Source organism: Centroberyx gerrardi, chromosome 6 (genome assembly GCF_048128805.1).
Source record: "Centroberyx gerrardi isolate f3 chromosome 6, fCenGer3.hap1.cur.20231027, whole genome shotgun sequence".
Taxonomy (NCBI): domain Eukaryota; kingdom Metazoa; phylum Chordata; class Actinopteri; order Beryciformes; family Berycidae; genus Centroberyx; species Centroberyx gerrardi.
Genome location: NC_136002.1, coordinates 6,280,008 through 6,303,858, shown reverse-complemented (window position 1 = coordinate 6,303,858; position 23,851 = coordinate 6,280,008). Strand labels below are relative to the sequence as shown.

The 23,851-nt window shown below is 44.6% G+C and overlaps 1 protein-coding gene across 1 annotated transcript in view; it reads left to right on the top strand.

Moving 5' to 3' along the window:
* Window positions 1-23,590, top strand: part of LOC139927488 (solute carrier family 12 member 9) — a 44,287-nt gene extending 20,697 nt beyond the window's left edge. The window contains exons 8-13 of the mRNA XM_071919645.2: window positions 1,046-1,128; window positions 7,167-7,291; window positions 14,965-15,157; window positions 18,313-18,487; window positions 20,159-20,305; window positions 20,996-23,590. Of these exons, the coding sequence (XP_071775746.2) occupies window positions 1,046-1,128; window positions 7,167-7,291; window positions 14,965-15,157; window positions 18,313-18,487; window positions 20,159-20,305; window positions 20,996-21,948 (1,676 nt within the window). The 3' untranslated portion in view covers window positions 21,949-23,590. The remainder of the gene's footprint in view (window positions 1-1,045; window positions 1,129-7,166; window positions 7,292-14,964; window positions 15,158-18,312; window positions 18,488-20,158; window positions 20,306-20,995) is intronic.
* The last annotated feature ends 261 nt before the right edge of the window (window positions 23,591-23,851 follow it).

Here is a 23,851-nt window from a genome sequence, read left to right as displayed (position 1 = left end):
ACACACACACACAGAGTTCGTCCCGACATCCCACTCATCTTCCATTTCTTACCTCTTTCTACACTTGCTAATCCCTCACTCCTTCACCTCTGTCCTGCCTTGTCCCATCCTCTCCTCGCTCAGTCTTCTCCTCTCAGCCGCACTGATTTGACTCGAGCGTCTTTCCATTCATTTATCAGCTGTGAAATTTAGTCTTAAACTTGAATTCCCCTCCACCTCTCTCCTCCCTTCTACCCTCCCTTGGCTTCCGTCCTCTCCTCTCTGTCTCTGATTCGCTCCTCTTCTGATTGTCTTGTCATGTCGTTTTAAAGTGATATTGAACTTTGGTAGTGCCTTGGGTTGTGTACTGCCACTGTATGGCGAGACAGGTCTGAAAATCACACTTCTAGCACATAAACGAATGCGAACAAAGAAGATTCTGACAGTATATAAAAAAACTAGTCATGCTACTTAATTGTGTTTAAGTGAATCGCTTTCGAATCGCGTTCGTTAAACCTTTTAGTTTGAACAAGTGGAACACCGAAATCTAGTCGGAGGAAACGAAATGGAGAAAATAGTATGTTTACCAGTAATTGTAAATAGGCTAGAAATGTTCCAGTTCAACATCACTTTCAAATCTCTGTCGTCGGGTCTCTCTTTTCTTTGTCTTTGTGAAGGTTGTACTGATACTTTTGGATTGAAGCTGCCGATAGATAATATTTATGGTTCAGTATTCAAGTTCTTAAAATGTAAGCTATTTTCATTCCAAAAAATGAAAGAAAATTGGAAGGATTCAGTGTTTTCACCAAAATATTGTTCTTGGCAGGGTGGAAAAGGGTGGAAAACTTGTGTGGAATCCGATCAAAATGCCCCATTTGAATCAATGCAGATTAAGGGCTTCCTATAGACAACCAGTGTATGTGATCAATCAAACTGCATCATATTCATCATATCAGAGGTGGACCACATTGACTGGCTGATTTTTAATAATAGGCCAATATTCATTCTCGCTCTCTCTCTCGCTTGCTCTCTCTCTCGCTCTCTCTCTTTCTCTACATCCCTCTAGGTAAGGTGTTGTCTCCGGCTAAGAGGACGTCCCACAGCGGTAACCCCTGGGTCTCGGTTCTCATCTCCTGGTTCCTTGTACAGGTGAGGGGAGACAGACGAAGGGAGGAATGATTGTGAATTAAGACCTGTGATACTTTGTGTAGACTAAGACACTGGTCATTGCTTTGGGTTTGTTGGCTCAAAAGCGTAGCTCAAAACACCATCAAAAGGCAAATAGGAACCTGCAAACCGGCCCGTTAGGGCATAAAGCCACAAAGAAAAGGCTGAGATAGTAAAAAAAAATAACAATAATTTTGTCCAAATTCCTGGCCCCCGTTCCCTGAAGTGTGCCAACATTCAACAGCTGCCACCGTTGAGCTGAAAGGACAGCATGGAAATAGTTGTACACGCATTCACCGATTCAGCATTGTAAGATCGATGGGTCTAAGAATTTGGAGTTCGAGGGTCAGGAATACAGATAGAGACTACAAGCCTTGGCTGGCCTCAGACTATGTTTTTGTGATCTTGGTGAAATCCATAGATCAGCGGTAAATTCCAGCTGAGCAGTAGGGAGCAACGAAGGACAATATGCAGATATGCAGGGAAGAAGAAAAACTTCCGCTCTCTAAAACTCAACATGATTTAACACTCTGATACTGCAAAAAATGTCCATCTTACCAAATCATTTAGTCACATATTCAGTCTTAAAATCTTACTTTTTCTTCAAAGAGGTAAAACATTTTGCCAGTGGGGTGAGATAATTCCAATTGCAGTTTCACTTTTTTTTCCGGCCTGTTCTAGAAATAAGCGCCAATATCCTGAAGCAAGGCAGACTAAGCCAGATCACTCCACTAGTATCAAGAAAATGACGCTGAAAATTCTTCAATGAAGTTGATTTGCAAAGGAAGTGAAATCATCTCACCCCATCGGCTGATTTTAAGTTTTAAGAAAATTTTCCAAAGACTCAATATGATATTAAAGGACTTGCAGTGTGTTTCCAGTGACAGGAGCTAAAACCCTGGGCATGTACTGTAGAAATCAGCCTACGCACGGTGGTGGGACATAGTGGTCATCCCTTTTGATTAGAAAATCAGCCTCAGCTCCCGTTGTGTGGATTGTGAAGTCTTGTCATGGAAACGTTCCTCAGGCGGGAAGATCAGAAAGTGCTGTGTAGTCGAACTCAGGAGAATTCTTGCTTCAAAGAGAACCGAATCATTTGGGGAGGAAACTAGTTCAAGTTTGGGTAGTTTGATATCATTTTTTGTTTTCCTTCCTCCTGACGAACGCGAGGGCCGCTGCCTTCAGCGATTGCCCACTTTGCACCTCCCATTCACTTCTATGCAAACCTTTCTTGAACTTTTGCCCATTTCCCAGTGAATTGAACAAACGTGATTCCGCAAGTCGCACAACTTGTAGACCAATGGTTGCTTAAATAGGGTCAAGTATAAAATGATATATTTACATTGCATATTGGCAAATAAACACTCAATTTCTAGGCCTATCAGTAAGATTTTAAATCATAACATACCACACATCCAACACTTGTTTCCCACTGCTGGAGACTGGCAGCAGCCCTTTCTGTCCCCAACCGGTCCATCTTCCACCCCTCGATCATTGAGTTTTTTACCATATAGTTTGTGTTATTTTTTGTTGATGCAGTGGTTTGTGTGGGATTGCACTTTCTACTGCTTCAGGCTATGTCTGTGGTTGTTTTCTGATCAAAAACTGCTCCATCTTTCTCGCTCAGAACACAGTGGAAAGAATCCCCCTATGGCCCATGGAGGGGACAGTAGCCGCACTCATGCTTCAATATTTGACAACTCAGTTAAGAAATGGGAACAGGGTGAAATGCAAGGCTACTCCTAATTACCCCACACTTTTTAGTTTCACAGGCATTTTATGAACTTAGGACAAAATGGTAGGGTTCGAATACGGTGTGGAACCTTTGTCTCATGTCATCCCCCTCTCTTTATCCTAATCTTTCCTCCTAATCTCTACTGTCAGCTATCAGAATAAAGACATAAAAGCCCCCCAAACAAAATCAAATTTTTATCTATTTGGGGGGTCTTTGACATGAAAAAGTTGGGAACTCCTGTAGTGAATCGCTTGTGAATTCACCCCAAGTCAACAGTAAACAAGTTGTTCTCCACAAATGATGCAGGCCCCCCCTCTGGGCCAATCAGTACCAAATGTCACCATGTTTTGACCGTAAACTTAGTGCCTTCCCCCATTAGCCAATCAATGTAATTTTGAAAAGGTTGGGAACTCGGCAGCGAGGTGCATCGTTTCCCCAAGTTTCGTCCGAATCGGATCAGTGGTGTGTGACGAACGAAGAAAAACGATTGAGCAAACGGACGGAGACCGATCCATAGTCCAAAAAACCAGTAGAAGAACAAACTGTCATTTCCCACTTCGATCAGTGAAAGCATAAATCTGCCTTTAGTGTGTTTTTTGTTTCTGTTCTATTGTGTCTTCTAAGTGGAGGAAAGAAGTCAATTTAGACCGAGGAGGGAATATTGGCAGACAGGAGGTTGGGCAAGGATAGAGAGAAAGACATAGAGGAAGAGGAGGAGGTGCTTAAGAGCGAGTACGTCTGACTATCCCATCATTATCAGAGGTGAGCGTTAAAGGCTAAACGGCTTGTCGTTCTCCGCTGCGCTTTCTCTCTCTCTCTCTCTCTCTCTCTCTCTTTCCCTTTTCTCATCCTCTTCCCTTCATCCATCGCTACTCTCCGGGAGTAGGAGTAATTAGAGGGAAATCGTTAGCTGCGCCGCCGCCGCCATCAGAGATCATTGACTCTCTCGTCCCCTCTCTCTCTCTCTCTCTCGCGCTCTCTCTCTCCGTGCCTCTTCCTCCCTCTCCGCCATTTGAATGATTCACTGATGACAAAAAGTCTGATTGTAATCTCGCCCCGCGCTCCGACAATCTCGCACGGCGGAGGATCGAAAAGGAAGGAGGAGGAGGAGGGCACGAGCCGAGGCTAGAGGGAAAACGGGCGTGCTGAAAGAATAGGGAGAGACAAAAGAAGGGAAAGGCTGAAAAGAAAAGTGGGATGGAGGAGACGGCGCTGGATAGGTGGGGCGAAAGTGAGCCGCGGCCCGGGACAAATTGATGCGACGGGGAAAGATTAACGACATTAACGCATTAACGACACTCCTACCGTACATCTGCCGGTCGATTTTATTGACCGGTACACACTGACAAACACGCGCCAATCATGTGCTGTAACTCCTGTGGGCAAATTTTCTACATGACCTCTCAATTAAACCCACTATCTGACCGATTACTACACTCGTCTTGCATCTGTATACACACACACACACACACTCACACTCACACTCACACACTCACACACGCACTTAAGCAAGCACTCTCTGACTGTTACCTTAAACCTCGAGGCATTTCTGGTACTCGCCTCGGCTTTGTAGGCCAAAGCATTACTCAGCCGCTTCCACTCGATTCTTTTTATTCAATAAAAGTGTCTTTGTGAGCCCACTTATTTCAGTCAAATTTATGGCAATTTATGCACACCGCTTCCCAGCACACACAGCCGCTCTCCCGCTCACATCCCCACACAAAAACATACCCAGGGGAGGGTTAGTGCGTGCACACACACACACACACACACACACACACACACACACACTCTGCTCAGTGTGACAGCAGTTGTCCATGCTGGCCTGTGTCTGAGTTAATGGCTAATTAATGCTCTTGTAGAGCCGGCTCCCAGGGGAGCGCTGGAGAGACACCCACTGACTTTGACTGCCAGAGGTCAGAGATGCTCTCTCGCCCACACACTCTCTCTCTCTCTCTCTCTCTCTCTCTCTCTCTCTCTCTCTCTCTCTCTCTCTCTCTCTCTCTCTCTCTCTCTCTCTCTCTCTCTCTCTCTCTCTCTCTCTCTCTCTCTCTCTCTCTCTCATGCCCTCGTTCCATTCCTCCCTCTTTTTCTCTCTTTCCTTCTCTCATTGCTCCCTTGGTTCGTCTCTGTCATTTTCTCTCTCTCTCTGACTGCCTGTCAATAATGTGGCGTCATTAATCTCAATTCTCCATCATTACTTCCTCTCCTCTCGCTCCCCTTCAGTTTACCTCTGCCTCATGGTCACAAAGTTGGTGATCACAGAGTTGCTATCCCCCCCCCACACACACACACACCCCCTCCTCCTCCCATAAATACCAATGATATGCCCTCGAGCGAAGGAAGGCAAATATGCTCCAACTCCAGTGGAATTTCTCAGTGGCCAACAGTAAAAGGCTGCGGTTTTACCATTGGTAAATATAAAGACATAGATATTGTCTGTGTGCTTGTTGACCAATGAGAGCACTGATAAAGAGGGAAGAAACGTTTCCACCTGTCTGTCTATTTGTCTGTCTGTGTGTAGACTCATTCTTGTGAACACAATAACTCCAGAACAATAGAAACTTCATACTTATACCACAGGTTCCCCCTACAGAGTAGATGATCTGATTCGATGTTGGAGCACCTTGCTGCATACATTTGCATATTAATGAGGAAAAACTGATTTTCTTGAAACTGCTATAATTCCTTAATGCTTTAAGATACAGAGTTCATATTAATACTGACCATGTGTTATGTGAAGACAGGGATGTTGACATAGAAATATTTGCTAATTAATGCATTAGTGAATCATTATTATAGTGATTATGCTGGGACATTGGGCAGCTCTTGTTTAGTTTTCGCACTTTTTGTCACTTTTTGATCTCATGTAAGAAAATTATTTTTTGCACAAGTTGGCCTCTTTTAACTTTCTTCCTTTTTTTTTTTTTTATTTATCAGTGTGCGAGTTCTTGTTGGTTTCTCATTGTCTATGATTTTTGAACCCATGCACCAGAGACAAATATAAATTATAGGACTTTTTGCAGACATGTCTCATCTGCTCTACTTCCATATTCTCGAACATTCTGCTGTAGCTTGTTCCTGCCACATCAGTAACATTTTTGGCATATGAAGTCAGCTTCACCAATTAGACATAATGCAGCACTTGCATTAAGCCTGTAGACCAGACTCCATATAGAAACTGCCTGCTGTTTCAGCTGTGTGGGATTGACAGCTAAGGGCATTAGGTTTACATCCTAATTTGTACACTATTTGGTCCGATCTTAATTGCGGCTCAAAAAATGTAGCTCATCACCTCATTCGTTACAAGATCATTCACAGAGTGTAGGCTGCATTCTATCGAAGGTACAGTATCACATGAAACTATAACCTTCTTATTTTTCTCATATTTGTAACACCAACGCATTTGACACTTTTCTCCATATGTTCTGTTGCAGCTATATTGCTATTTTGCAGCCATGTTGCTAAACAAAAAAACAACATATTTTGCAGGCTTAACAGCTGCCAAGCCAGTTTTTCAAAATGACTCCAGATGCTTGTATGAAGATATTTTGGATATTGTCTCCGCAAATAAAGAGAGAAAAAGCTCCTGCGCACTGTCTACTGAACTTTCTTAGTAGAGCATCTTTATTAAATTGTCTCTGCAAAATAAAGTAAACTTGGAATACATGACTGCCAGGCCAAATAAACCCAAAACCCAAATAGGATCTATGTGGTATAGCTAATTTTTTTAAAATTGCAACTGAGGTCATGTTTTGTTTGTATTCCCGACCCAAATGCACATGAATGTGCAAATCGGTTGTTCGACTTCACAACTCAGAGATAAGCACATCCGATGTGCACATGAATGCAACAGTATTCTGTTAATTGGTTTATTCAGGGCAGCAGGGAGACTCAGTCTCCGGGTACCAAAGGTTCATGTAAACGGCTTAACCTCAATAAGACCTGAGCTGGAGTATGGCTAATAGCCGGGTTAGCCCATACATGGAAACGCAGCTGAGGTGTGCGGCTGGATGAGTGTGAGGCAGGATGATGCTGGTAAAGGTCACGCGCCTCTTGGTCAGCTTTTCCTGGATAAAGGATAATACGTTTAAGGAAAAAATGCCCCGTTGTCTCCAACTTTGAGATGATGTGTTGCCCTGGATCTTAAGCCTCTCTCTCTCTCTCTCTCTCTCTCTCTCTCTCTCTCTCTCTCTCTCTCTCTCTCTCTCTCTCTCTCTCTCTCTCTCTCTGTCTCTCCTTCTCTTTGTCTGTCTGTTTTTCCCCCTCTCCTTTCTCTTTCTAGCTGGTGTTGTTTTCGGGGAAGCTCAACACCATCGCCAGTATTGTGACTATATTCTTCCTGTTGGTCTACGCTGCTGTGGACTTGGCCTGCCTCGCCCTGGAGTGGGCCTCCGCGCCTAATTTCAGGTAACGCACACACACACACACACGAGGGACATGGCACAGTTGGACATGTAGACTAACATTTACACACAGAGAGGCACAGTCTGGAATTTGGGTTTTGGAAAACGTCCCATTCAGACACACATAGTTACAAGTACACAGACACACACACAGACACACACACACACACACACACACACACAGTGAGTCATCAACTCTTCCATCATGAAGGCCTATAGTGTAGTTGAAAGTGAGACTCTTGGGATCTGCCTTTCTGTTTTTCCCTCTTCCTCACTCAGTGTATTCTTTCTCTCTCTCTCATTTCTGTCTCTACGACTGGCCGGATGATGTAAAGTTTGTGTGTGTGCGTGTGTGTTTGTGTGTTTGCCAGCTGGTTGCTGCCGTGGCGACACTGTGCTAATTAAAAGACATAAAACTGGCCACTGGTTATAGCCCCATATCGGAGAGGGACCGTCAATAAAACTGTGTGTGTGTGTGTGTGTGTGTGTTTATTTTTGTGGGGGTGCAGGCTGGACTCGATGCTGAAGTAACAGCGCATAGAGATGCTTAGAGATCTTTATTTACGATGTTTGTCTGTGTGCGTGTTGGAGTGTGCTGTTTGTTTTCCTCGGCCACTTGCAATGATTCTGATTTATAAATGTTCATATTCACACAACAGTAGCACCACCTGAGGACTTCTAGTAATTTGAGTGTGGGTAGAGCAAGGCATTACCACTGCCACAGTTAGGGGTTCAATTCCCACTGGAACTGCCCGTACTAAAAATGTATACATGATTCTGCAACGCTCTTTGGATAAAAGCACCCATAAAATGGCATGTAGTATGAATTATTCTCCATTTTATTGATGTGTGTCAAGCAGTGATGTTGTCACAGATTCTAATTCCATCCAAATCTGCACTGTTTTTCATTCCTAAAGGTAAATTTCACACTTTTTTTTTTTTGCAAAGACATAGCTCCCTTGATGAAACTCTTAGACCGGCTCTGCAGCACATTCTGAACAAGATAACTGCTACTTTCTGGCTGTTGCGCAGAGAAAAAAAACATATTGCAGGTTGCACAGCAGTTTCACACGACGCCCCGTTGATTATTTTTACCTTGCTAGATTTGTCATTGCATTTTGATTTGTTACGGGAGGGAGAAACTGTTTAAACACCATTTATCACTTTATTGTTATGACAGATTGCTTCCAGCGTTGCGTTTGTTGTTATGAATTCCTCTGCAGTGACGGTTGAATATGCGTCACCAGGCATGTGAGATCATTCGCAGCTTCCTACATCAAGGACACAACAGTTGAATGTAGCTCAAATCAGGATGCAAACAAACAATAAACAAGCAACAAACCTGTATGGACAACAGAGATGTTGGGAGGTAATTCTTAATTCCCTGTGTAAATAGGGATTTACTCACCTGTTAAGCTCCTGACATCAGTGAATTTGTGTTGATAGTCGTACCTAGAAGCTGCTCAGTACAGCTGCAGTGTTGTCCTACTCTACTGGAGCGGTTTGGGGATTAAGTGCAGAAATCGTGTTAAAGGACTACTTTTCTCTTTTTCTTTTTTCTCTTTCTTTCCTTCTCTGTCTTGCTCTCTTTTGCCCTCTTGCACACTCATTTTTTTTTCCTTATTATCTTATCTGTCACCTTTGACGTATTGTGCTTTTGCAGTATTGTATTGTATTTTTGGGGGGTATTTTTCCTTGTTTTGGTCCTCCGCTGTCATAACACAGACTTTTCCCATGTGCCTTGATTGCTCATCTTTGATTGGCTATAGTACTTTTAAATTGTGACATAGTTATAGCCCATTTACTGCTGTCTATGTCTAGTTTATATTTCCCCCAAATCATTTTGCAATGCATGCTGTATGTAATACGATTTTTTAACTTTTACTTGTTTTTCATCGTTTTTAAAATACAAATTTTACAGCGTCAAACCTTGCTTGAAATGAACTGCTGTCCCCGGCTAACAAAGACGCCCTAAATAATGACGTGGATGTGACAGTTTGTAAGTTTGTAAGGTGACAAACTGATATGAAAATGCACTGATATGAAAACACTCAACTCTGACACAATGAAATAATAAAACAGAAACTTTGCCCAAACCAAATTAAGGCTGTTTACTGTGATGGATTATCTCGCTCTGTGGAAGTTGTTTTTCATACTGGACAAGAATGAATGGCAGCAAATGGGGTTTCTTCTGAAGGGAGGAAAACAATCACAGCAGACACCAGCAGGAATAATGGAAAGGAGAGGAGCAGCCTAGACGATTGGCCCAAACTTAAAAACAAAAACACCTGTGCATCCTATTCTCAGGCAGTGGGGTTTTTCCTAATGCAAATGAACTTGTTGCAAGAATATTTCTCAAATCAATTGTCATTTTTCTAATACCAGTCTTCTAAGACCTGTTTTATTCTGCCTCGTTTCAAGATATCGATACATATGTGTTGGGGATTATCTTGTGATACGATTCGATACGCAATATGGGGTTCAAAATTTAATACAACCACGATACAATGTAATAAATAAAAGTTCAATGACAACAAAGTCTGACTGTGCAGAATTCTGTTTATTTCCGAGCCACAGATCTTTCTAGCGATGGCATTGGCTCGCTAGAATGTAAACAACAATTTAAAAATGTCATTACAAAGTGCAAATAATATAATTTGATTGGAGAGCTTGTGAAATGTGATGGTCAAGCGTCTCATTTGTGATTACTACAGCAGAATAACATGAAGCTAATATCACGATTCATTTTTCTGCCCCACCATACGTATCGTCAAATTTTTGTATCACAATATATTGAATTCCGATATATTGTCCCATCCCTAATATGTGTAGAAAACTTGTGAAATAAGTGAAGTGTATTGGAAGTGGAATGATCTCACCCCATTGGCTGAATGTTTCAGTTTTTTAAGAAAAACAAGGTTTGGAGACTGCATATGAGACTATAAATGACTTAGTATTTTTTGCAGTACTGTGAGCGTCTCCCATGTACAGTGCTGGTGTGCTTTCACTCTGCTCGCGCCTCGTTATCGGTGTTTGACCGCTGGCAAAGGGTACAGGACACAAAGTTGGCCAGAGAACTTTCCTACGTCGATCTCCCTTCTCCCCGTTGGCCGAGGGACCGGGGGCCCCGGAGCTGATAAGGCGGATTGTCGGCCGGCCGGCGGGTTGCTTCGGGCCCCTTCTTCTTCCCCAGAGCTCTTAATTCCGTTAGTTTGTTGTCGCTCTGTCACCGGGCAAATTTGAACACCAGTTGTTTGTGTGTTTTATTGGTTTATGTTTTTTTTTTTTTGGTTGTGTTCTGTATTTCTTTCATCCCCCTCTCTCTCTGGCTCTCTCCCACGTCTCTTTCCAGGCGAAAAGAATTAAAAGCCATTTAGCGCCGTCTCTCCCCCTGAGAACTGCTCTGTAATTAGCATAACTAATTTAGCAGAAATATTTCCCTTTCCCCTAAATTTGGCACACACCACCGTGTTTCTTTTGGAGTGGAGCTGGGGGGTAGGGGGAGGGGAGGGAGTGAAATTATGATGTAGCGGAAAAGATGTCTGCTTGTTAAGTGTGTGTGTGTGTGTGTTTATGCAATAGAGAGCGAGAGAGTGAAGGTATGTGATTTGGAGACTGGGTTTTGTGTGTCCTGGATCCAGTTCATGCTGTGTGATTTTTGATTCATTGATGTGTGGGCGCATCTGTCTCTTGTATTTGTGTATCTGTGCGTGTGCATGCCTGTGTGTGTTTTTCTTTGTGTGTGTGTGTGTGTGTGTTGAGCAGCTTATATACTGTGTGTGTGTTTTGTATCTTTGTGTGTTTTGTATGAGGAGGCTGCTGTTGGCTACAGCTTTATCAGCGGTGGCTCCAGTTGTCCGGAGTGTTCCTCAGGGGGTGCTGTGTGTTCTACTGCCGATGGTACACAGGCACCGGCCTCTTGGTCTAGTAGCTTAGAGACACACACACACACACACACACACACACCATCACAGGGTCACTGGCCAGGATTCGGGGTACAACTGAGGCCCCCACATCGATGCCAAAGGATGTTTGTCTACTGCATTAAACTGGGTTATATAAAGGGAGATGACCTTCAGGGGGAGTGGGGAATTGAAAAACAACAATCCTGGCAGCTCCACAGCATCGTAGACATTTGCTCTTTTTAGTTTCACCAGCTCAGCGCCGTCTGATGCTCAAATTACAGACACCACGGCGGCATTCTCTGAAGCTGCCACGATTGTCATTTTAGAAATCTATGAATTCGCCAGCTGAACCATTTCCTCCAAAAACAAGAGGCCTGTCCAATCTTTTGCTGGGTCTGCCCTTTGTCCAAACATGAGGAGGGACAGAGTGGCTTGACTGCACTGTGTTGTCAAATGAAATGTGAGCATATAAAGTCCAGATGGATCATGAAGTTAGACGTCTGCTACTTCAGCTCCAGCCCTTTGTATGCAAATGGATGGATGAGATGGAATAGGATTGGGAAAAAAAACCTTATCTATTAAAACGGTATTAGCACATGAATTCAGAATTTGGGTCATTTGGTTTGTGATGCGGTTGATCCTATATCAAATATTTCAAAGTAGACCCTATATGACGTTGTGCTGAGGTAGATCCTGTATTGATTTGTACTGAGGTTGAACCTATATTGTGTTTTACTGATCTAGATTCTATGTCAAGTTTATTGAGGCAGATTGTATTTGCATAACTTGTATTGTATAACTTTTATTGAGGTACATCCCAGGTCACGTTATATTAAGGTTCATCCTAATCCTATATCATGTTGTACTGATGTTGGACCTATATCAAGATGTATTGATGTTGATCCTGTATCATGTTATACAGGAGTTGCTCCTATATCAAGGTGTACTGATGTTTATCCTGTATCATGTTGTACTGAGGTTGATTCTATATCTTGTGTAAAGGTTGATCCTATAATAAGTTGTACCAAGGATGAACCTATATCATGTTGTTTTGAGATCCTATGTGAAGTTATACTGACATGATTCCTATATCATGATGTAGTCAGGATGATCCGATAAACTGCGGTCGATCCTATATCATGTTGTACTGAGGTTGAGCCTATATCTTGTTGTGTTGAGGTTGATCCTGTGTGAAGCTGTACTAAGGATGATTCTATATCATGATCCGATAGCTAGATGAACTGTGATTGATCTATATCAAGTGGTCGCTGGTCTCTTAAGGCCAGCCCAATCTCCAGTGGTATAATGTAAGTGTTGGGACGCAGTCTGACGTAATGTCTCATACACTCACTGACCTCTCACTTATAGAACGTGACAACATCAGCTGGCAGCTCCCCTGTGTGTGTGTGTGTGTGTGTGTGTGTGTGTGTGTGTGTGTGTGTTAGAGAGAGAAGATGGAAGTTTTTGTCCCCGCTCTCCTCAACTCATGACGTGTCTTTTGGCTAAAGGCCGGGTCTACTCTCTCCATCTTCATTGCTCTCTTTTTGTTTTTGCTGTGTCAGCTAAGTGACATCAGTCACTGGGGAACAAGAGGGATGGGAGAAGGGGCGAGAGAGAGAGAGAGAGAGAGAGGTGATTGTATGGAGGGATCTTTGCCACCGATGATAGAGGGACTGGAGAGACAAAAGAGATGGGTGGGTGAGCTTTTATCGTAATTACACCCACTCTCCAATGGGATGGAGAAAGGGATGAGATGAGAGAGTTGAGAGTTGTGTGTGGGCACCGTCAACGCTAAGTGATCAAGTAAAGCAGAAAGAAAAAAGAAGTAGTTACCAGACAGTAGGGAAGTATAATAATGGGACCAGGCTAGGGTTAGACTGACAGATAGACTGGGGAAACACTGAATGCTTCTAATTTATCTGGAATTTTTAGGTATAAAAATTGTTACATTTAAAGCTGCAGCCTGCAGTTTTTGTATGTTGGCATCTCCAAATGGCAGCGAGAGGTAACTGTTTGAATTTGGAGGACTTCAGTACCCAGAAATCATGTGATGTGACATCAGTAAACTGCACACAGCGTGTTTACCAACCCGGCCGGTCTGTGATCGCGTTATAATAGGAAGGCTACCACAGAGAGGGGGAGGCAAACGATGTTACGTCGGTGAGTCCAGTTCAGGAGCACATGCAGCGTTTTGTTCTTATTCTTTGATTTTTCACTTACTGTGTGCAGAGATTTCCTGCCAGTGACCAAACCCAACATCCAAATAGTACTACTAAAAATTTGGGCAAATGGGGTGAATCTATGATGTCTCAGTTAGTGGAGATGGGACACTGCAAAATATTGGCTATTGGCAGCTTTGATCCAAAAATATTGGTGTTGGCCTTCAAAAACTCCCTAGAACTCTAGACCAGGCCATTTTTTCCTCTGCTCTACCCATCACAATGAGGAAAAAGTGATCACGACCAAAGGAAAAGACTAATGACTGTCCAATGACTGTTTCTCCCTCTCTTTCTCTGTCTCTCTCTCTGTCTGTCTGTCTGTGCGCCTCTCTTCTCCTCTTTTAATTTAGTTTCCTGTTCGCCTCGCCCCCTGCCACCCTCTCAGCACATTAGCGCTTTCCCGTTGCGCGGCGTTCGGCGGCGGTTGCCTGTCAACCCCTCTTTAACAACCCCTGTTAAAGAGGCTAAGTCTGTTAGCGGATCCTAGTGGCTCAGCCAGTCAGCCATTTGAGCTGCGTTGTGTAATTACAGCTGGGACTATTTTAATGGCTGTTTATCCGCGGGGCTCCAGTCACTGCAGTGAGACTGGGGTCACTTACATGATCTACAAAAAAGGCGAATACCTGCATCCGCTGTGCGACTCCCGACCCCCGTGACCCCTTCAGCTCACACAGATACATGGCACACACACACACACACACACTTGACAAGTACATACGTGCAATGAATGAATGGAGCGGCTGCACACGCTCGTATAGCCTATGAGTTTATGCACGTGCACACACATAATCATGGCGCCGAGTTGCACACCGTCCTGCGGGGCTAGCTCATTATTTGTGCGTAGTGTTTGTTTTAATTGCTCTAGCCCCAACATTCACGCCACACTTGTTTATGCTGCTGTGCATTCACTTATTAGAAAATGGCCCTGGAGGTGTGTGTGTGTGTGTGTGTGTGTGTGTGTGTGTGTGTGTGTGTGTGTGTGTGTGTGTGTGTGTGTGTGTGTGTGTGTGTGTGTGGTAAATTTGAGTTGTAGTTTATGGCAGTTAAGATTGAGATCCAGATGTCATTTTTGGTTAAATGGTTAAATATGACTTCTTTTTTTATTTTATTTAAATGTAAGCATTGCTGAAATTACTCTGTCACACTGTGAAAATTGATTGGAAAGATACACAAAAAATCCTTTGTTTTCCTTCCTTAACGATTCCATTTAGCTATCACCACCCAATTATAATCGGCTGTTTGTGTGTGTGCATGTGTCATGTGTTTATGTTATGTGTGTATCCTGTCTTTGTGTGCACGCATATGTGCATGTTGTCTGTCTGCGTGGGTATCACTTTTCATTTTTCATTTCTGGATGTCATCTTTATGTAATACTGTTGAGTCTTTATGAGAGAAAATGTGCCTCTTTTTCCTGTGTACAGAAAAACAGTAAAAACCACAGTGGAGCATGTTCATATTCACTAGCCGCAGTGAGGGAGACACTGACTGGCTGATACCTGAAGACAGACGGTATCGGTCTAACCCTAACCTCTACCCTCGCTGTCCTCCCCCAGGCCCACGTTCCGCTACTTCACCTGGCACACGTGTGTGCTGGGCATCGTGGGCTGCGCCATCATGATGTTCCTGATCAACGCCATCTACGCCTCAGCCAGCATCGCCTTCATGCTGCTGCTGCTCCTGCTGATCCACTACCTCAGCCCCACGTCCAGCTGGGGCTACATCAGCCAGGCCCTCATCTTCCATCAGGTCTCTCACACACACACACACACACACACACACACACACACACACACTTAATACTGCCTTGTCATTCCTAGAGCGACTAAAATCTCATCCCCTCAGCTTTACAAGAACCTTTACCTCAGCCAAGCAATCGTTTATCAGGTTTACTAGAGTAACACACACACACACACACACACACACACACAGACTTCTGCATTCTCTCCCTCAGCCAAGCACTCTACATTTAGCGGACAAACACACACATTTTCTCTCTCTCTCTCTCTCTCTGTCTCACACACACACACACAAATACTTAATTCTGCCTTGTCATTCCTGAAGCAACTATCTATCACGTTTCTATCAGGTTTACTAGACACACACACACACACACACACACACACACACACACACACATAGACCTCTGCATCCTCTCCCTCAGCCAAGCATTTTACAACACACACACACACACACACACACGCACACATACACACACAGCTTTACATCATCCAGCTCTCCATGTCCTCTATCTGGCGAGCCTGTTGCTCTCAAGGAGAGGGGGCAATGTTGCCAGGAGGGCCCGTTGCCGAGGGGAACCGTTGCCAAGGCTGCGGGCAGGGGTTATGGGGTGGTGGGGGTGGGGGTGGGGGTAGTGGGGGGTGGTTGGGTTTGCCAGCAGCTTGTCAGGAGGTGGAACGTTATTACAACCACTTAACTTATTGTTCCTCTCCTCCTCCTTCCCCTGCTCCTCTTCCTCATCCCCTGCTTCCGCCCCCTTCTCTCCTCCTCTTCCTCTCCTCCTCCTCCTCTTCCCTCTATTCCTGTCCTCTCCATCTCTGCCCTTCCTCCTCCTTCTCCTCCTCCTCCTCCTCTCCACCTCCCCTTTCTTCCAGTCGTCTTCATCTCCTCTTCCTCCTCCTTCTCTCTTCCTGGACAGGAGCAGCTATCACAGGCCAAACAGGAGAATGTGTGTGTGTGTACATGTGTGTTTGTATCTTGTACATCCACTTATCATCCACTTGCACATTCCAGCAGTGGCCAGTGTGGACGGGTGCCAACTGGGTGACATTGAAGCAGGGATGGGAGACGCACGCAAAAAAAACACAACGGGCGATAACAGGGGGGCTGATGATGGTGTTTAGGAGAGACGGAGCGAATGAAAAGACAAAATGAGGGAGGAGACGTCGATGGTATCACGACCAAGTAGGGAGAGAAAGATACAGACAGAATATAGAACGCACAGAAGAGAAGAAGGAAGTGAGGGATCGGGGGGGGGGATGAGTGATTGAGAAGCGAAGTGATGGATGAGACCGAAGCGACAGAGATATGAAGATAGGCTGATGGATGAGGAGAACGAGGGGGGAAATGGAGAGATAAGGAGAGACAGACGATTAGATGAGTGGAGGCAGTCGGACCTCGCCACCGGGACCCCGTCTTTCTTTTTTTACAGTAATTACGTGAAGTTAGCATGACAACAGTTATGGTGATTATAATGATTTTGGAAATGGTTGCATCACACTGTCACTGCAGGACCTTGAGCTAAACTTGTGTTGCTAATTGAAGCTGCCCTAGGCAAGACTGTTATGTTAGAATACACCTGTCCTCTCAGTCTAAAGCACTAAGTGGGGCTGCAACAGAGAAGAGGGTCCCATCCCTCCTAATTCACCCTGTTTTCCAAAATTAATTTCTGGTGTCGGGTATATGGACACTGGCAGGAAATCTCCTCAGCACACAGGAGGTGACGAATCAAAACTTAAAGGGGCGGGATTTTTAAATGTTTTTAGTAATTCTCTAGTGCCCTCCCACCTAAAGAGCTACAAGCCATTTAGAAAGAGCCACTGCTCTAATTGGCCCTCCCCCTGCCAAATGTAAGGTGATTGGTTGACTCCCGATTATGTTCTGGTCAACCATGACCCATGTCAGAGAGAACATTTTTCTAAATACAGCTTTGTTAAAACAACAGATTTACCATTTGCACTTTTATACTGTGAGCAAGGAACATGCAAGAGTGTAAAACCTGTGGGAAAAAATTGATCCATTTCTAAAGATAACCCTCATCCCTTTAAGAGTGAAAAACAAAGTGTCTCCTACAGCAGAGTGAGCTCCGTACAGAGAGAGCTGGACTCATCAACGATGGCCGAACCTCTTCACCACCTCCACCCCACCACACTAGTTTAGTTTACCGATGTCACGTTACATGAAATCTGGGTAATGAAGTTCTCAAAATTCAAACAGTTACCTTTTGCTGCCACATATTACCCAGTGCAACTTTAACATTATGGGCATGTCGTCCACTGAGTCGATGGTCATTAATGTCAATGAGGGTATAAATTGTCTAATCGCTCCTAGTAGACTATAGAGTTTGATATAATGTTTTTTTCCACATGGTTACATTTCCTTAATGGTACCTTTATGCCACCTCATCAGCGCAGTGTTAGAATCGTAATGGTGGTTATATTATGGAATGGCAAACACATGCATTATAATGCACACTAATACACACAGGCATTTAAATACACACTCAGAAACAGGCACACACATGGATACATTGACGCCAATAAAACACACACGTATACACGCATGCACACGCACACACACGCACACAGGCACACACACTCTAGTCTTTGGTCCCTGCCACAATCTCATATCCTAATAGGATTTTGATTAGGGATGTAATTTGTTTCTGCATCAGAGGAGCCTGGAATTACAACACAACACATGCATACAATCTCTCTCTCTCTCTCTCTCTCTCTCTCTCTCTCTCTCTCTCTCTCTCTCTCTCTGTCTCTCTCTCTCTCGCGCTCTCTCTCTCGCGCGTGCGCGCACTCTCTCGTGCACTTGCTCTCTCTCTCCACTGACTACATTCATTCCCTAAGCCCTAACCCTAAACTAACCTGTTGAAGAAGTGACAACCAGCCTAAATGACCTCACTTCGAAGGTCTAAAACTCAAGTAACCCTAACCCCGCTCACACGGGATAGAAGTACAAGAACAACCACACACACACACACACACACACACACAGACACACAGACACATACACACAGACACAGTCACAGTGACCAGGGATGTAGTATGATGAGGATGCAGCACAGGGGGAAAAAAGGAAAGAGAATGGAGCAAAAGATAGACAAACCTCCCAACTAAAGTCAACCTCCCTAATCCCCCTCTCCATCCCCATAGGTGCGTAAGTACCTGCTGATGCTGGATGTGAGGAAGGACCATGTGAAGTTCTGGAGGCCTCAGGTCCTGCTGATGGTTTCCAACCCCCGCAGCAGCGTGGGCCTCATCACCTTCATCAACGACATCAAGAAGAGCGGCCTCTACGTGTTGGGACACGTCCAGCTGGGAGATCTCAGTAAGGCCATTGACATGGGGCTAGTTCCAGTTTAACCTCTAGAACACTAGACTAAAACGCTAAATTCCACCCCTTTTAAAGCCTCTGAATGGGACAGTGTTGGGCTCGTTACTCATTACTCCCAGGGAGTAGTAATTCTTGTCATATTTTTCCTTTGTACTCCCAAAATTGTTGATTGCATCCTCTCTTACTTTCAAAAACCGTGACAACAGTTCCCTCTCCTTCTCTATTTTTTCTCATTGAAACTAGCTCAGTGTGAGAGGGTGACAGTAAATTATTAATTAATTCATTAGGAACAAAAATCAGGGGGGTTGTGCTGGTTTTTGGATAATTCAACTCCAGTCTGATATTTAGAGGAGGTAATAACAAATCTAACGGCTTGTTTTTTGATTGGTGCTGTTACCACCGAACACTTGGTAAGATTACGGTGTTTTCAGATGGGACCAGTTCCAATAGTCTTTTTGTATGTCTTTTGTTATTACATCATTTCTTACATTTCTACATGCTTGGGCATGTCCAGTCTTTCTCAGCATTAAGATGTGGTTAGAGATCAAGGCTTGTCGATGCAAGCATTGACTTTAGGTAGATCATACATTCCAGTAGGCAACAGAAATTAAAGTTTCACGGTGAACAGTGGTTCGTTCAGCGGCACCTTTTAGCACGCCACTTTTCAAGATACCATTGGCTCATCTGCCGGTGCTGATATTTTGAGGGAAGTAATCCCAGCCCCGACGTTCTGGAGGTGTCTCTTTTCTTTCCTGCAGAGGCACACACTTATTTTTCTTTTTCTTCTTTTCTTTATAGTTTCCTAAGCTGCAGCTATACTTAGTTGAAAGGACCGGGGTCATGTATTGTTTTCTTTGTCTGTTGGGGATTTTGTTGGGGGTTTTCGTTATGTTTCGACGGGGGAACGGGACCAGCCCTGAATCTTCAGAGTCTTCGGAATCCAAATCCTCCGAGTTTCTAACGCTGATTTGTTCATTAGACACTGAAGAGCCCTTCTCTCATTTCAGCGCTGAAGTGGCATTTGTTCTTGATAAATATGAACGAGCCATTCATTCACACGTAATTATACTGAAGAGGAATTTGTTGTCGAGAACTCCCAGCTACTTCCCCTGTGCGCTCCTCCTTTCTTTTCAGATCATCCATTCAGTTCTCTTACTTGTTTGGCTGATGTTTGTCTAAAAGCCAAATACAAAGAATACTTATCCCTGAGAACAACAGTGTTACAAGTCCAAAGAGGTCCCAACATTGCCAAAGCTACCGCATGAATTCTCTATGAAGCTTGTAGACATGGACAGACAGTGGCCTCTGGATAGCTCTCTCCATACATATTGATGACTTCTTTGATGATTGATTGCCTGCCTCCCTTTGTGTGCTACCCCGTATCTTCCCCCTTGTCTCACTTTCTGTCTCCGCTGTCATTCTTACTTGCATCTGTCTCTCTCGCCCCCCCGCGTCTCCGCATTCCTCGCTCTCGCTTTGTATCTCTCTCATGCTCTGCCTCTGATTCCATTTCTGTCGTACTGTCTTGTGTTTGTGTCTCTCCGCTTTCTCCTCTCACTTCTATACATTTCAGTCGCCTTCTCTTTCCCTCACTCTCCCTGAATCTCAATGCATTCCCATTGAATCATCTCACCCCCTCACCGCTTTCTTTTTCCACCCTCCCAGACACGTTGCCCTCCGACCCGCTCCAGTCCCAGTATGACTCCTGGTTGTCCCTGGTGGACCATCTGAACATCAAGGCCTTCGTCAACCTGACCCTGGCCGACTCGGTGCGTCATGGGGTCCAGCATCTCCTCTTCATCTCCGGACTGGGTCGGTACCACCATCATCACCACTAGGGTTCGCCCGATATGGGCTTGTGAAGCCAATGTATTTGGATGGGTGTAGTAGCCAAGATATTGAGTTAGTATTGGTAGTTGATCTGGGCATTACTAGAGAATTTTCTTTTCGATTTCACTATTGTTGAATTTATTTATTTAAATTGATTTTGGAGGCAGACATAGTTTCAGTTTAGCTGCAATTTAGAGTTAAGTTTTTGATTCAAATGATATTCTCATTCTCAGTTATAATCTTGGTTTTAACAAACTATATTAAGTGCATGCTCTCCTGTTCAACAGTTCCACCTCAAAACTTCGAAGAGCTATGACTCTCAGTGCTACTCTTGTTCTTATCTTGCTGTCTTGCTCTCCTCTTGCTCTCCAGAGTGTTGCCACTCATTCTCTCACTTTCTGTCCAACTCTGACCATTGTTCTTTTCTATAGCCCTCTCTCTTATTTCTCTTTGGCTTCCCTCCCAGCTCTCACTCTCGCACTCATCGACTTCGCATCCCTCTGTCTCTTTCTTTCACTTCATCAGATAAAAAGGTCTGAACTTCTGCAGCTCTCCGCTTAACAACTCGAGAAAATCAATGATAATGGTAAAGAAATGATTTGCATTAGATCATAACAATCCATCCGATCTCTTTCTTTCTCTAATTTGTCTTTTTCTAACCCTTCATTCCAGGTGGGATGCGTCCCAACACGCTAGTCCTGGGTTTCTATGACGGCTCTCTTCCAGAGGACAAGCTGATCGGCCCGTTGCTCTCTACCAGTCGGTCCACAGACCCCGCCAGCCCCTCCGAGGACCCAGAGGAACAACCCCCCCTCTTCCACTTTGCCTCTCTGCGGGGATCCAGTGACGGAAAGGACTCCGGTGAATTCGGAGACGGGAAAGCGCTGGGGCCCCAGGAGTACGTGGCGGTCATCGCCGACGCCATGAAGATGCTGAAGAACGTGGCACTGGCCCGCTACTTCAACCACTTCGACCGGGCCCAGGCCCTCTCGCCGCCCGCCGGTAAGGGGGCCGTGTACGTGGACGTCTGGCCGGTCAACCTCCTGCGTCCGGACAGCTGCAGCTACGTCGACACCTGCTCGCTGTTCCTGCTGCAGCTAGCATGCATCCTCAACATGGTCCGGGCCTGGCGCAAAGCTCGGCTCCGCCTCTTCCTGTGCGTGGAGACGGGGCGGAGTCTGAGGGGCTCGGAGGAGAAGCTGGGCCAGCTGCTGAAAGAGCTGAGAATCAAAGCCAACGTCTACACCGTGCCTTGGGACGAACAGGTGGCGCTGCACTGGCAGCGGCAAGGCGAGTCGGGCAGGAAACGGCCACCATTCCTGGATGGTGATAAAGAGGAGGAGAGGCGGGCGGCGGAGGAGGAAGAGGAGAATGAAGACGACTACGTGAACAGCTTCCCCAGCAACGCCACGCGCCTGTCGGACGAATACCTGTCGGCCGTCAATCAGCTGATCCTGGAACAGGCCCGCCCTCCGCCCGCCGTGCGTTTCCTGTATTTGCCCCGCCCCCCGGCCGACACCCGCCGCTACACCACCTACCTGCGCCAGCTAGACCTGCTGACTCAGGACCTCGGCCCCACGCTGCTCATCCACGGCGTCACTCCTGTCATCACCACTGACCTTTGACCTGTCACCTCCCTGACAACGCAATTACATGTTGAGTGAAGTGAAGCTCTTGAAGCCGAGAAGGGGTCAGTTTTGCAATGTCCCCACCGATGTTGAAGGTTATTACTGGAGGTAGAACTCAGCAGTGAGCTGGTGCTAACCTTTCCACCCCACAGCGACTGATAAGTTCTTCTTCCCTGCTGTCGTGGAACCCTTCAAGAACCACTCAGTGGACTGCTGTTGATTATGCTTTATTTACGTGCACGGGAGAAGACCATTGCCGTGGCAATCAAATGAATCTCTCTCACCGGACGCTAGACACCGATCAGTATTTATACTTTAGACACCTACAGGTCTGGCGGCGCACAGCATATATATATACACAATTCTTCCACACTGCCTACGAAAGAGAGAGATGGGTCGTCTGATTCCTGATTCAACCCTGAGCTTAATTTAGATTTTTTTTCCTTTTGCTCATTCCTTGAAATGTTTTTTTGGCGTGCTGTTATGCTCGAAATCCTTAAAATCACCATTCCATATGTGCGCAGGTCTAACAGTGCCTTATTAGTTAGGGAGCTACAGTTTGGAATCAGTCCATCAAGGATGGAGAGTTGGACCAGGTTAAAGATTGGAGCGGTATTTTACAGGAAGTCTGGTTTTCCATTTCAGGAGAGGTGCGGTGTGTAGAACAAAGGAACCGACTGAATATTATTGATGATAGTATGAAGGTTTTAGAAGTTTTATTCCAAAAGTCTGACATCATTTCACTTTGGATCTGAGGAAGACATTCCCTTTTTTCCAAATGCACTTTTGTCCTTCCTCTGCCAAATGTGCAGCTTTCCAAAATCGCTTAAAGATGTTTACTCAGCCAATAACTACCATGATCATCTACTTTATTGTTAATTTTTTTAATGTATTTTAGGTACTCTATAACTTAACCTTTAGAATGACTGAATGACTGTTTTGCTCGACCAATCAGGATGCCACAGTGCCTATATGGATTTGAATGTCTGCCCAGGTCTAAATCTCCTCCAGGCCTTTACCTAATACACTCTTTCACTGATCTACAAATACAGGTTGGGTTTAAGCGGTATGATCAACATTTGACCTTGCATTTTGTGGTCCAAAATATTTCAGTTTCTTAACGCATTAATAATGCAATCCATATCCTTTCAGATCAAGGTCAATGTTCTATAAGTAGATCTATAATGTGGAAAATCTTTTCAGCCCATATAATTGGGGCAAATCAGATAGATTTATCACCACCATGGTCATTAAAACGTGTAACACTCCCACTAGAAATAGGTACTTTGAAGCATTTCGGGTCCAGAAAGCTTCCAAATGCGTCCAGAGAAAGGCTGGTCTACTTGAATGTGGAACTGGGCATGACATTCCCTCTTGCATTACCCTCTACTTGGAATGGCATAGATGTTTACTTGTGGGGCAATTGAATCCATCCCATTTCCATGGAAGGGTGCGTGGTTGGACACTACACTCCTGAACACACTGTGGACACTACATGCCTTCTAAATAGGAGAGCTTGCTCTTTGTCCCGGAACTGACAAAACACATTTACTGAAGAAATGAAAGGATCAATGTTTGAAGCACTGTTGAAATCTGAAAAAAAAAAAATATACATGTAAACTGCATGACTGAAAAAATAAACAGTTTTTGTATTACCTGTCTTTTATTTTCCAGCCAGACCAAACTTAACATAAACTTCCATCCTGACTTTGTTTCATTTCAGTTGCAGACCAGTTTGTGTGCTTCAGGAGCAGCTAAGCTTTTGTGTCCTCTGCACTTGTTTGTTTGAGGTAAACTTGGAAAACAGGGGGTGAGATAGCACAGCAGCTCAGACAGAGAGATACTAGAGTGTGCCAGCCAGCCAAATTACCTCGTCCTACAGTCACCCTCACTGCCAACC